The sequence below is a fragment of the Saccostrea cucullata genome, unplaced genomic scaffold, assembly GCF_032062105.1.
Source record: "Saccostrea cucullata isolate Sc308-1 unplaced genomic scaffold, CSIRO_AGI_Scuc_v1 ctg4887, whole genome shotgun sequence".
Lineage (NCBI taxonomy): Eukaryota > Metazoa > Mollusca > Bivalvia > Ostreida > Ostreidae > Saccostrea > Saccostrea cuccullata.
The window spans coordinates 36,027-50,103 of NW_026933774.1; the positions used below are offsets into that span (position 1 = coordinate 36,027).

The window sequence follows — 14,077 nt, forward strand, 5'->3', positions numbered from 1 at the left end:
AACTTTCTTTAGAATGAATGAATTAAATCAAAGTGCAATGTCGTGTTAATTCCTTTTTTTCTTTCTTTTATGTCATTATCTTTTTGAAGCAAAGACTCTCGAATGGAAGGTTAAACAATAAATAAAGTCATTTTCTCTCTTTTTTACATTAAATAGTTTTCAACTGATATAATACATGTTTTCCTTTACTGTTGACAACATTGGCAAACCAATGTATTTACTACGTCATCGTATTTGTTGCGATTACATATAGATCTATTCTAAGCATTGGCAATCTTTGGAAAACGAAAGTAGAGTTTCTGAATAGATCTTAACAAATTAAGAAAAAAAATAACTCATTCAATTACTTTAAAGTTCTTTTACCTTTTGTTACTTTACAAAAAGAAGGGTTTATCAGCAAATGTCAACGAGTGAGCTCGTCGATGCGGATACCAGTCACCGATTGAGTTCGTGTTTCAGCTATAGTCTAATAAGGAAGTTTCTAATGCGCATGCCTAGTTGACTAAGCACTAAAACAAAGTTTAATTTGGTGTATTACTTAAAAAATGGCCGTATGCAGTAGGTCAAACATCGAGCTTTTATCAATATTCGAATTATTATTTGATGAGTATGAAGAGGAATACACTTCTTCAAACACTTATGCTACAGCAAACTGTTTGGTCTTTTAACTCATTCATCAAGAGTTAGTGTGCCAAAAATCAGTAACTACATGGAGGTGGTTGAACAGATGAGAACAGTAGAAAATATGGACGATTTCAAATTTTAATTAAAGAATGTGTTATGTGTAAACAAACTTTTGAAATTGCATTGACAGAAACTGTGCTTGATTTAATACATTACAACACCGGCTGTAATGTAAATATTTCGCCTGACAGACAATTACTGGTCTTTCTTAATTATGTAAGAAATTAGCATTCCATGAGAAATTGTGCATACTTTTTCGGATTGTCCAAGTCAACTGTTCATGATATGATAAACCGTGTAATCATTTTATTGCTGAAATTGTGAACTTGTACTAAATTCAAAAAGTTTGGATTCACTGATTTCCCTGTATTAAAAAAAATATATTGTTCACTGCATAATGTGTCTTTTTAAACTTGTTATATTGACATGTGATTGATGTCGGAATATTTCACAGAATGGGTATATTATACACAGATTTATAAGATAATTCCTTGCCGTCCCCGAATAGACAGAGGGAAATTGTAGGAGATGTTCAGGAAAAGTATGGTATTCCCGGAGTAGTGTGTTTTTAAGACGGCTCCTACATACGATTTACGCATGCCCCAGGTTGTGAGAAAGAACATTACAACAAAAAAGGCTTCCCAGCTATCCAACTTCAGGTATTAAGAGATTGAATACAAAAAAAAAAAAATAAAATATATATGTTATTTCAACATTATCATTAAAAGAAAAAAAAAACCTGATAGAACCTTGATTAAAGTTTAACACTTTGAAATATAACTTATTAAAATTAAAAATTTTTCAACGCTCATTTAATAGGCAGCAGTTGACCATGAATTATATATCATTAGTGCGTACAATTGATAACCAGGGTGTACCCACGACGCTAGGGTTTTGCGAAATTCACATCTTTATCATAAAGCAGAGGCAGGGAAACTGTTTATCCAAGCGCACCATCAACTAACCTACAAGGCATACTCACTAAGGAACTGGCTGATTTCACCATTTAAAGATTATGGACACTTAAGGCCAGAGGTAATTCGATTTATCAAAACACTTTCGCATGACACTGAGTGGAGAGAGCAATTGGTCTGTTCAAGACTAGATTCCGAATCCTCAGTCATGTTCCACTAATGAACCCCGAGGTTATTACCAAATTAATAATTGTTACATGTATATTGCATATTATGTGCATTATGAACAGTGACGATGTTGAACAACAGATCGATGTAGAACTAAATGAAGATGTTCATGCAAACCTGTGCCAAAACGTATTTCAAGATTGACTTGGTGGAATGTGCGCAGAACGGAACTGGTACAGGCTCTACAATTTTAAACGCTACAAATGTCCTTGAAATTTATGTAAATATTACAGGTGTAATCGAGATTAAAATTTAAAACAAAAAACATGTTTTTTTTATTTTATAACAAAAGAAAATTACAGAATCACTATCTTGGAACGGCATTATGGAATGAAATAGACTTTGGTAAATTAAATATATGCAACAGCGCATTTACATACATATCAACAACATTAAGAATAAGATCAGTCTGATCACATCTGAATGAAACAATTTATAAAGTATTTAACTCTTTCTTTAGAGACCATATTATTTTACCAATCAAATAAAATTCAACCTGGTTTACAATGGCAAAGGGGACTGGGTATGGTAATTAAACATTTACAGTACCAATTATATAGCAATTGGAAACAATGTAAAAACATGCCTTTCATTTGAAAAAAAAATAGAGGTTTTCATGAACAATTTAATGATTATCAATCTTAATGACAATAAATGACGGAAAATTTTTACAGGCTGTAATATCACATTTGATTTTCTTCTACAAATAATCAAACATATGCATACCATGTTAACTTTATGAAATATCAAATACGCTTTAACATGGTTTATATTAGGATGATAAAAAGATTACAGGCATTAGAGAATAAAAAAAAAGTTTCAGAAAACAATTAAGATCATTTTAATGACAATATCTACAGTGTAAAAGGAACTAAAGTTCTTGTGAGTTAGACACATTTACTTAACTTACTTAACTATTCTTGGTTCATATATGTGTCAATTTTTTACTAATTAATGATGAATTTTAGATAACATGCAAGTACTAAAGTTATTAACAACTTGAAAAGCTTTGTTCGATTACGTTTTGCTTTCTATTTTTTTATTTAGCTTTTTTTTTACCCGATAACATACAATTTAGGTATTTACGTTTCACACATGAGTAGATAATTTTACAACTTAATTCTTTGTTGACAAACTATGACCTACATTTTTGTGAACATGTGTGATTTAAATCGTTTCTCTAACGATAAAGGGCACGAAAAATAACCCAAAAGGCACTCATACGTAAGGTCTACGTTGTTATCTTCCTTTGAAAATAAGTAAACTTTGTACAGTGTAAGAAAAACGTAAGAGACGAAAAGAGACACATGTATTTAATTTTTTATCAACCTATTCTTTCTGATTTTGGTCCAGAAAGTACTTAAACAATTTTAAAAAACCTCAACTTTTTTTTAGTATTTACTCAGAATTTCACGATTCTACTCTTGGAAAGATGATTAAAGCTTTATATACATAATCAAACATTATCAGTTAAAACTAGAATTTTCAGCATTTTTTGTCAACCAGGAGTCCAGTTATGCATACAGGCGTACAACGTATATTCGAAAGAAAAGAAGGAGGGATTTGAAAATGGTAAAAGCCTTCAATGTCTGTGTTTTCAGTCTTAGGCTTCTGGAGTGCAATCCTTATGAGTTAACGGTTTCTATTTCAGTTAATCTAGAAGTAAATTTATCGTTCTAAAATTTAGTTGACATTTGTTACCCTCCTCCGTAAGCATTAAATCCAATCCATACAAAGAACATACGTCAAGGTTCTGGTAGATATAACAGTGGGTCACCTGAGAGTCTGGCATGTGTTTTAAATGCACATTATCTTTTTATATATATGGAAGTCAAGCTTTCTTTTGCACTGTTTTAAAATATTATAGATTAAAATCACTTTACTTATCACAACTTATTAACAATTTAACAAAACAAAGAAATTGCTTTTATCTCGAATTCTTCGAATGGACACGGTAATTGTAGAAATTCTATATTTTCAATCCAGAGAGGCGCCAGTTCAACGATCCAGATAATCTTCAGAACGGACGATGGAAAACACGAAGAGCTATGAACTCTAAGAAAAACAAAATCTAATTAGAAAAGGGGAATTATATCACATGCATTAACCTGGCTTGGAAAATTGGAACTCAAAATCGTTTGTTTTGCATGTTATATATTTAAAGACAAATGTGGGTATAACGAACATTATCCAAACCAAAAATGACACTAAACAATACAAAATAGGAGCAGAGCAAAGACAGACTTATAAAACATCAAAAAAGAGATAAGGTGCTTTGGAGGAGTGTACATCCACTGCCGACCGGTCACACACGCTGTGTGCTCCTAGTCATAATTTGGAAATAACGTATAACTGTGTAGATAATAAACTAACAATTAATAAAAAAAAAAACCTTCAGTCAGCATTTGACTCTATGTTAAATTACATTTGCTGACAGGGTAATCGAATCGGCAATAAAACTGGTCTGAAGTAATGATGACTTTTAAAGAGACTTTTGCTATTTCTTCTTTCGTCAACTTATTTGTTAAGTATTAGTAAGCAAAAAATTTGTAAAATATATTTTATTCACATTATTTAAGTTTTAAAAAGAAATCATCCTGGAAGTACTTTATTAAAAATAGGAATATTTCTAGAAAATCTAACATTGATTGGTAAAATAACGTTGATTGGTAATTCATCCAAAATGACTCATTAACCAAATTCATTTACAGAAAATAAGTCCAGCAAACAATCAAATGATGGTTTTCAATACTTTTAAGAGGGTATAATCGAAAAAAACAGTATTCAATTAAATACGTGTCACAATCAAGTCTATTTAGAGTTAATCCTCAAGTTATCTGAACAGTCAAAATCAAAAATGAATAATATATTGCATTTACATGTAATTTGAATAACCTGGATTTGATTTTTACGACAGAGCTATTCAATTCAAAAATGATTTCCTTTTTGCCTAATTTGTGATTCCATCACCCTGGGTCCTAACGTTTTGTGTTTTGCATTGATTATTAGTGAACAGGCATTATTTCTTTGAAATTCTTCTGATGACCTGGGTATATCTGAGGCAAATTGTGTAAAAATGTAATAAGCCATGGGTGTTTGAAGGATTAATTGAATAAGAGTATTATTCATTATTTTTCATTTACGTACTGTTTGAATTATTTCTTTAAGTTTAAGTCCAACCGGGAGTTTGAGCGTAGATGTTACATACAATATATTTCATATTTTATTTCCTGACTGCGCCAGGAACCCCTGCCGTTGAGACATAAATATTCAAACGAAGGGAAGAAATTAAATATTTGTGAATAAAATTGTTTACTTTTATTCGTTCATAGTGTTTCTCAAATGTAATTGCCAATTTTTACCAAAAGACATTTATTTAAAAAAAAATTCTCAAAAATTTCCTAACATCGCTCTTCTGTGAAGTGAGAATATGTAAGTAACAAGAATCACATATAAGATCAAGGAAAATGATGGTGAAGCAACATTTACCTGAAACTTTCATTTAAATGATTTCTATCGTTATTTAATTCTATTCATCTACGTAATGCGTCGCTTTGATTTGCAGCGGATTAAAAATTTAAAGTGATATTGATATTGAACTCTAACTTCAAAGTGGATATATATTTCTGTTTAACATAGCATGAAAACTAAACATACTTTTACAAGTGGTGTTAAGTAGAATTAGATAAGTCATAAGTGTCGTTTCTTGAGGCGGAAATAATATTACGAGAAACAAAACGTGACTCATCAACTTTACAATTCTTCTGCCCATAAGTATATTTAAAAGTTTTTTTTTTATTCATTTGAGGTTTTGACCAAACGAAATCCTAAACTGCGGTATGCCTAGATCATCAAACAAAAGTCTTACATGTACATTTTATGTAAATGTATGTCTAAGTTGTTGTCGTATGTGCTCATCAGACATTTTTTTCTGCTATGAAACCTTTTCATGAACAAGCTTAGGCATGCCTGCTTTAGGTGAGTTTGTAATGAGAATTAAAAAAAACTATTCCAGCTGTTTGTTGTAAAACACAAAAATCGTTAGACTGATTCAGTACAACAAGTCTTTAATTAAGTCTTCTTTTTTTCAGAAGCAAACAACAAAACCTCTATCTGTTGATATTTTTTTTCCGCTCATTGTTCTTCTTTTAAACTAATATGGCAAAGGTAGGAAATGCTCTTTTGCTGAGACAGTGATATTGAAAAGTCATGATTATTATTCACTAAATATTATATTTACGTGATGGATTATAAACAGTTTTTGCTCACAATGGTACAAATATCAAGGAATTTCCTCCAGTTTTATAACTTTGAAATTCCATGATTTGATTGATTGAGAAATTGTTGTTTAGCGTCTCTTCCAAGAAATTTGCACTCGTTTATGGAGACGCCACACACTTGCCGGTAGATAGCTGCAAATTTTGCCCTATCCTCGGGAGGGAACTTTTCCTTGCCAGCACTAACTGCGACACGGATCCTCGGTTTATACGGTCTCATCCGAAAGACCGGATTCAACGTCACACAGTGGAATAGCCGTGTTTCGAGTTATGCCGGAACACCGTTTTTATTCGATTTTTAGTCGCGTCATCACAAAAATGTTCCCCATCGTAACTTCCGGTTTCATAACGAAGTCTTGTAAAATCTATACAAAAACTTGAAAAAGCGGAATAGCACAGTGCATCAGAAGAGTTATGGCTGAAGACATAAATTTCTTTTCCTGGCTTGTTCCCGATTTAAAGAACTATCTCCAGGAAAGGGGAATTCAGTGCAGTCTGGCGAGAAAATTGGATCTTGTTCGTCTTTGTGAACTCGCTCACGAACTTAATCTTGAGGTATACCGTATACGATACATCATACATGTATCTATTAATATTTAATAATGCTGTGAAATTTAAGAATAAAATACCACATAAACTGTTGAATTGTTCAATATTAGAATATATTTACTTTTTGAATCACTTTCATAGTACACTACAGCCTGACAGCTGACGAGCTGTAATATCAAAACTCTTCTTTAGATATTGACAGCGGATTCTCATGGTGAATATGTAGACTTCGATACTCGACACAGATCAGTGAACATTGGATCAGAGGTGGTAATATTGGACCAAGTCAGCCAAGTGTCTAACTGGTATGATGTGTTGAAATTTTCAAAATAGATAAGCTTTAGAATTAATGTTCCTTAAACATGTTTAATGTGGAAGTTACTTTAAGTTCAATCATGTTAATACTTCAGCTGATTCGAATCTGACGAAATCAAATCTACTGTGCAACTCGAATTGCTGAAAATAAGCTGAACACTGCTGATGCCGTGATACTAATAATTACGTCTTATTCATTTATCCATTCTTTATTTCCTCATAATATGAGATTAATTGATAAAATTATTCAACATATAAAACCCCTGCATCCCTAGTTAGGTGCTTAACAAATATTGAGCTACCCTTACTAATATCCACAGTTCAGTTAAATCATTACAAATCAAACATATAATAATAATTTCATAAGCACAACAACTTACAGTTAGAGAAACATATAGGCAGCAGAAAGAAAAATAAATCAATTTTAATATTGCAGCTAGGTATTTATTTGATTAATTGAAAGTATTAAAAATAAAATTGGAAGTTGAAATAGTTTTTAAATTAATGATTTTTTATACAGGAACAAAGATTTGTCACAAATACCAGATGTGGAATCTTTTGATGTCTTGGTTTACCTTACACAGAAGTGTGGGTGGAATTCTGCACGTTTATCAAATTACAAGCAGGATAATGGTTATCGTCTTCATATGGCAGGACATATTGATGATGTACAGGCATCATCTGATTTGATCCCTGGCTATATGTATGTTAAGTGCAAATGTGTCCCGGAGACCAGACAATCTGCTCAGCCATATGAATCATGGATTCTGATAAGGATGCAGTCTGGAGAAATTGTATCAGGTGGATGCACCTGTGTTGCGTACGTATTCCTAAAGTTTTCATTTTAAAGCTATTGATTGAAAAACTTGATTTTCGAGTACATGTAACTTTAAGGAAGTTTTGAGGATGATAAATTTTGAAGACCTTAATAATTTTGAAACATTATGTACAGATTTTCTAATTTCTTCTTTTTTTTTACTACAGAGATAATGGAGCGTGTAAGCATTGTGTTGCTTTCATTTTCTCATTGTCCAGTTTTTGTGAAAGGCACAGGGACAGAAGTACAGAGGCCTGTACAGACATACAGTGCGTTTGGGATAAGCCAAGGAAAAAGTCAGTACCAAGTGAAATAAGCAATATAGATTTGAGGATTGACCAGTCCCAACAACCATCCATTGTACCCACATTGTGTAATTATGACCCAAGGGTACCAGCTCAAGAGATACCATCTCACGAAAAAGATTTTTATAATCTTTGTAAAGGTACTGATGCTTTAGTTTTGCAGACATTATACTCCGAGGAATTCGACAGTGAAGATGATAGTGAGACTGTTCTTCCTTCTATGACTGATGCATTCAAGGATATAAATAGTGTTGACATTGATTCAGTTACAAACAAATTAAAAGATATTTTTAATTCTAGAGTAATAAGTGAAATTGAAGAGGTAACTGTAGGTCAAAACCAAAATTTTGAGTGGTTCGAACACAGAAAGGGTAGAATTACTGCATCACTATTTTCATCAGTTAAATGCTTTAGATTTACAGATAATACTGAAAATTATATTTCAAAACAGATAATGGGAAAGACAACAAACAGATGTTCCCCTTCTATGTCATTTGGTTCATTGAATGAACCTGTTGCTAGGCATCAGTATTTTGAACAATATAAACAAAGTCATAAGCATGCTGAAATCAGGTTGTGTGGTTTATTTATTGATCCTGATGCCCCTTATTTAGGAGCTTCCCCAGATGGCATAGTGAAATGTAAATGTTGTGGAGAAGGATTGTTAGAAGTAAAGTGTTCATTTGTACATCAAAATAAAACTCCCAGGGAAGCATGTTTGGATGACCACTATCATGTCCGTTTAGACGAAAATGAAAATGTCCAATTGAAAATAGATTCTCCTTGGTACATTCAAATACAGGGACAATTAGGGGTGTGTAAAAAACAGTGGTGCGATTTTGTGTTTTTTACCAAGAAAGGTTTTATTGTTGACAGAATATATTTTGATGAAGTTTTTTTTAAAAGCATTTTTAAAAAAGCTAACAATTTTTTTATGAAGTACATTGTTCCTGCATTAAAAACAGATTGAATTGGAAATTATTGATAGGTACTTACCTGTATATTTTGTAATTATGTGTATTACTTGTGAAGATTTTTTAAAAGTTCATTTTGTCATGAAACATTGATTTTAGATGTAATGTTTCAACATGTTCAATTTATTTATTCGTTGGTTGTATCATTTTTTCCTATGATAATTGTCTATTGAAAGTTCAAAGAAAAACACCTCAATTTTATGACAATATCCAGACATATAGCATACTTGTTTTCGAATACACACAGAAATTCAGACATCTAAGAGAATTGGCAATAACTTTCATCATAGTGTTGAGTATTAAATCATTATACATGTTCATATAAAGTAGCTTAAATTTAATATTTATACAAAAACTTTTTACTGCTACTTTCACTTCAGGACCGTTCATGTTTGAAACTCAGTAGCACTTATAATACATGCAGTATACATGTGTACCGGGTATTATAAATTACATGTCATTTAAAAAGAAGATAAAGAATACTTAACTTTCAGTCAATAATTTTTTAATGCAGTACATCTCATATATTTATATAATATACATTGTATGTCGAGTTGTTTCTATACAATTATTTGAGATTTTTTTAAATAAACATTGAACAAATCTGAAACATTTTCTCCCTCATAATAATTACTTCTTAACAAGTGGTTTTTGAAGATTGCACAAAAATGCACATACAGTAAGAATTTGATTGGCTACATGTTTTAGATTTAGTGGCATGGTGTTTGACAAAATTTGAAAAGTTTTCAATCTACCAATAGCTCTCTCTACATGAATCCTAAAGTGAGCAATATTCTTAGTCTTGATAATGTCTGAAGCAGACAAATGCTTGCCCTTACCCCATGCACATTTCCTAGTAAATGGAGGAATGATCAGCTTCGCTCTCTTCTTAAGAAGAAGGTCTCTGATGACAAATCCACGGTCGGCCATTATTTCATCTCCTGGACGCACAATATCAAGGAAGCCACATTCTTTTGTAATATGCCTGTCAGAAACATTACCACCCCATAAGTTTGAAACAAAAGTTATTGCACCTGATGGAGATATAGAAACAAGAGCTTTAAAGGTATTGTGCTGTTTGTAAGTACTAAATGTTTGAGATTGTGCTGTAGGGTTCCAAGGTCTCATGATAAAAAACTCGGTGCAATCGATGATGCTGGTCACATTTGGAAATTTGAGTTTAAATGATCTGGGTCTAAATTTCTTGATTACTTCCTGAGATGGCCATTTAATAAGAGGGGAAAAAATGATTGCCATGTAGTTTATCCACGTTGTGAAGATCTGGGAAACTCTTGAAGAAGAAACAGCAAACAAATCTGCCAGTACGAAATTTGTCAGGGTCATACGCAGTCGGATGAGAGTCAGGAGGAATTCTTGATACCGAGAGAGTTTTCTTTTTGGTCCAGTCTTCCGTGTGTAAGGATCGGTTTGGTAGGCTTTTGGTGTTGAACTGTTTTGTCCACCCCAATACTTTAATTCTGGTGATGATTTGTTCAGAATATCTGTTAAATGAGATTTATAGTCCATGGCATTATTTTGATGCACTCCTAGTTGGCTTCAACAACAATGAACAAATTTGCAAATATTTTTTAACAGCTGACTGAATAATTATAGAAGAAACATATTTCAATATGTGTACATGTATTTCTGTAAAAGTCATCACTCATGACATGATATTTACCAAATGTACCATCAAGAATCCTCTTTGATGGTATTCCCGTGTATTGCTGTACACTTGAGTCGCTCTTTGTCACCTTTGCAATAAACAAATCTCTCAGAAGTGTATCTGGATCATCAAGCTGTTTTGCTTTTTGCTGCAAATTGTCTATATCAGTCATGCTGAAACCTGTCTGAGTTGATGCATCTGCGTTACTGTGTATGATACGGGTATGCTCTCCATAGTCATGATCTCTTGAAATATCTTCTATATAAAACAAACACCAATATTGAGGATACTTTAAGAATGTAAATACCAAAAAAATCTGTTTGATATTAACCATTTGTAATTTTGAAATTAACTGAGGATGTGAATTCATTAATATCAATTAATATAAGACATAAAAGAACATTTTTATGCACCTGGCCATGGGTGGGAGACAGATGTCTCCATATCAGAAATCACACATTCACCTGCAACAGGCCAACAACCATTTAATTCTCGGGAATTCATGTCATCAGCATCAACCTGAGACAAGAAAAGAAGCAACAATTAAAAAAAACATTACACCAGTACACATGTAGGGTCTACAATACATGACAGTAATGTATGCAATATTATTTTTATAATTATATATTTGATATGATTAAGTGTAAGCAATATTAGAGGGCGGAGCCCTCTCACGGGCCCGAAGGGCCCGTGAGAGCGAAGCTCTCCCTATAGGTAACACGTATGTATATGAAAAATAAAAGAAATCTATTGTAAACTATATGTCATTTTCAATACCTATGGAACTGAGATTCTTGTCGCCAATATGGCGTCGTCATAAAATGGCGTCGATTTTATCCACGCGCAAATTCTCGTTGTTGATGAGACTTTCATCAAAGTAAAAACATTTAATCCAAGGATAATGTGTATTAATTCTTTTTTACTTAAAATCAAAGCCATTAGTAATCAGCCCTTCCTACTTTCGTTTTAGACGTTTAGATTTATTTATAATTCGCGCTAACAAGTAAAACGGGATTTGATTGGTCAGAATTTCCCTAAAGGCGGCGCCGTCGTCTGCACTATGGAGGAGCGGATCTACCTGTGGCCCCTTTCACAAAAATATCCTTATTTATTTGTTAAATAAAATTTGCCAATAATAAATGTCTTTAGGATTATACTTGTCAATACATACCAAGCTAGAAATATAGGATTTTTTTTGACAGTATAATTTTTTGAACAGTTAAATTTTTTTTTAATAAAGTGATAAAATAAAATACCCTGTGAAAAGTCTCACTGGAGACTCAATAAGAGTGTGTGGATTTCTTTTTTTCTTTTCCTTTTTTTTTTTAAGGTATCCAAATTATTTATGAATATCTACTTGTACACGGAAACATAAATATTTCATCTGAGCAGATCTATGGAAGTCTGAATCTCATTTTTGTAGTGATTTTTTTTTAAATTTAATATTTTATTTTATAAAAATTTTCAAATGACAAAATTTCAGTTTCTTATAAAGATCACTATCAAAAGAAAAATTTAATACGATGTATGGATTTAAAAAATTCAAAAAGATTTTTTTTGATAATTGGAATTACATATAAAGTCTAAATTAAAGCAGGAAAAAATATTAAGTTAAACAGTGTATAATGTACAGTCTGGAGAAGTAGTTGTTCAGTCTAGTAGTACATACAACTTTCAGTACATGCATTAAAATATCCACAAAGTTTTACGACTTCAAAGTAAAGTGCATGCTGTTAATGTATTGTATACATACCTATATGTACACTACAATACTCAAATTTAATACACATCAAGCATATTAATATAGTTTTCAATCCAAATAAATGTGCTTATCTATTAAAAAATGAAGCAAATATTCAGAATCTTTGTTTGACATCGATAAGATCTATTCATAACTTCTCAAAAGTGAACTATTATTATATTCACAAGTGTTGGTTTTGAAATGATAATTTTTAATTTTAAAGTTTTTCCCCAGACATATAACTGTTTTCAATACAATTATGTTAGATTTAGAAAATTCTGAAGACTATATTTAAATCATATTTTAAAAAAAAATGAAAGGTGAAAGATACATTTTTCATTAAAATTAAGAAAACAATATAATTCATGGGTTATTACAAATAATGTAAAATAAAAAAAATAAATAAAAAGAAAAAAGGTATGTCTCAACACGGACGTAGTATTAAATTTCCCTGATCGTGCATCCTTTAGTTTGCAAATTTTTTTCTCATAAAAGTTGTGATGCTGTTATATTTTCAACTCTTGTGATAGTAATTAACACAGTCAAATTTGGTCTGATGATTAGATTCATCCAGGAAGTAGATCATCTGCCTGTAGTTTGGGTCCCAAGTTCGTCTTCTGATCTGGTCTTGACAATAATATTGTTCTTACTTTAGATGACATCATAACCATGTAATGGGAGTAATAACAGTTGAGAAATGACTTGAGGTTTCTAGATAAGTGCACAGTTGTTAAATAAGCATATAAATCAAGTAGTGAAAGATAAAGAATTGGGGCTCAGAAAAGTTTATGAATTGATTTTTTTTATTAATATTTATTGGATATACTAGTATTTTGGAACAAGTTTACAGTTATGTGTATAACTATTAAAGTTTGAAGTGTCGTTGGACCGAGGTGTCTCACATTTCTTGGGCCCGGTATGTTGAACCCATTACTGGTCCAATGGCCCAATGCATGCCCCTCTTTTTTCCCACGACGTTCTCCGACTTTAAGTGCTCTGGCTAGACAACCATTCATCTCATGATGAAATATCTTGCATTATTTGAATGAAAAGTAATGAAGTACATGTAATTGTAAGAGATGGGAAAGCTTTTTTTTTTCAAGAGAAGTGAGTTCTTTGTTATGATTTTCTGACACTGACCATAGACCTGCATGAAGCGAACCCTTTGCTTTAGTTCTATATATACATTGACAATTTCAGAATTTAACTGATCAACTGATTTATCATTAAACAATAAAATGTAGCAATTTTCTCTTCACGGCTCCGCCCTCACCAACGGTCACACCGTCTAACATATTAAAATTAGGAACATTGAATGTCAAAACAACTTACTACATGTATTACTGGTGTAAAGTCATTATCACTGCAATCCTCCTTACCCAGTCAGCATTCATATATTGGCCCAACGTTGGTAGAGTAACGGTCTGTTGGGTCAAGGTTGGTGTTGGTATAACATGATTGGGCCAACATTGGGCTAATGTTAGACATTTTGCTCTTAGTGGCAATATCAGCATATATCAGTTATTCGTTGTTGGGCCAATGTTGGCCCAATGTATCTTAATCTCACATAAGTTGTCGTGATAACATACATTGGTTTTACATTGTTG

At 32.0% G+C, this 14,077-nt stretch overlaps 2 protein-coding genes across 2 annotated transcripts; one reads left to right on the plus strand and one right to left on the minus strand.

The window, feature by feature from the left end:
- Window positions 1-6,458: 6,458 nt before the first annotated feature.
- Window positions 6,459-9,493, plus strand: LOC134239315 (uncharacterized). Its single transcript, XM_062721486.1, has 4 exons — window positions 6,459-6,658; window positions 6,845-6,957; window positions 7,488-7,787; window positions 7,952-9,493. Exons 1-4 carry the CDS (start codon window positions 6,518-6,520, stop codon window positions 9,057-9,059), a joined length of 1,662 nt encoding a protein of 553 aa, XP_062577470.1. The 5' UTR covers window positions 6,459-6,517; the 3' UTR covers window positions 9,060-9,493.
- A 118-nt stretch (window positions 9,494-9,611) lies between these two features.
- Window positions 9,612-13,842, minus strand: LOC134239316 (uncharacterized). Its single transcript, XM_062721487.1, has 4 exons — window positions 13,803-13,842; window positions 11,143-11,248; window positions 10,745-10,987; window positions 9,612-10,565 (listed from the first exon to the last, which is right to left on the minus strand). The coding sequence occupies exons 2-4, from the start codon at window positions 11,231-11,233 to the stop codon at window positions 9,694-9,696; spliced, it is 1,206 nt and encodes a 401-aa protein (XP_062577471.1). The 5' UTR covers window positions 11,234-11,248; window positions 13,803-13,842; the 3' UTR covers window positions 9,612-9,693.
- Between the last annotated feature and the right edge of the window lie 235 nt (window positions 13,843-14,077).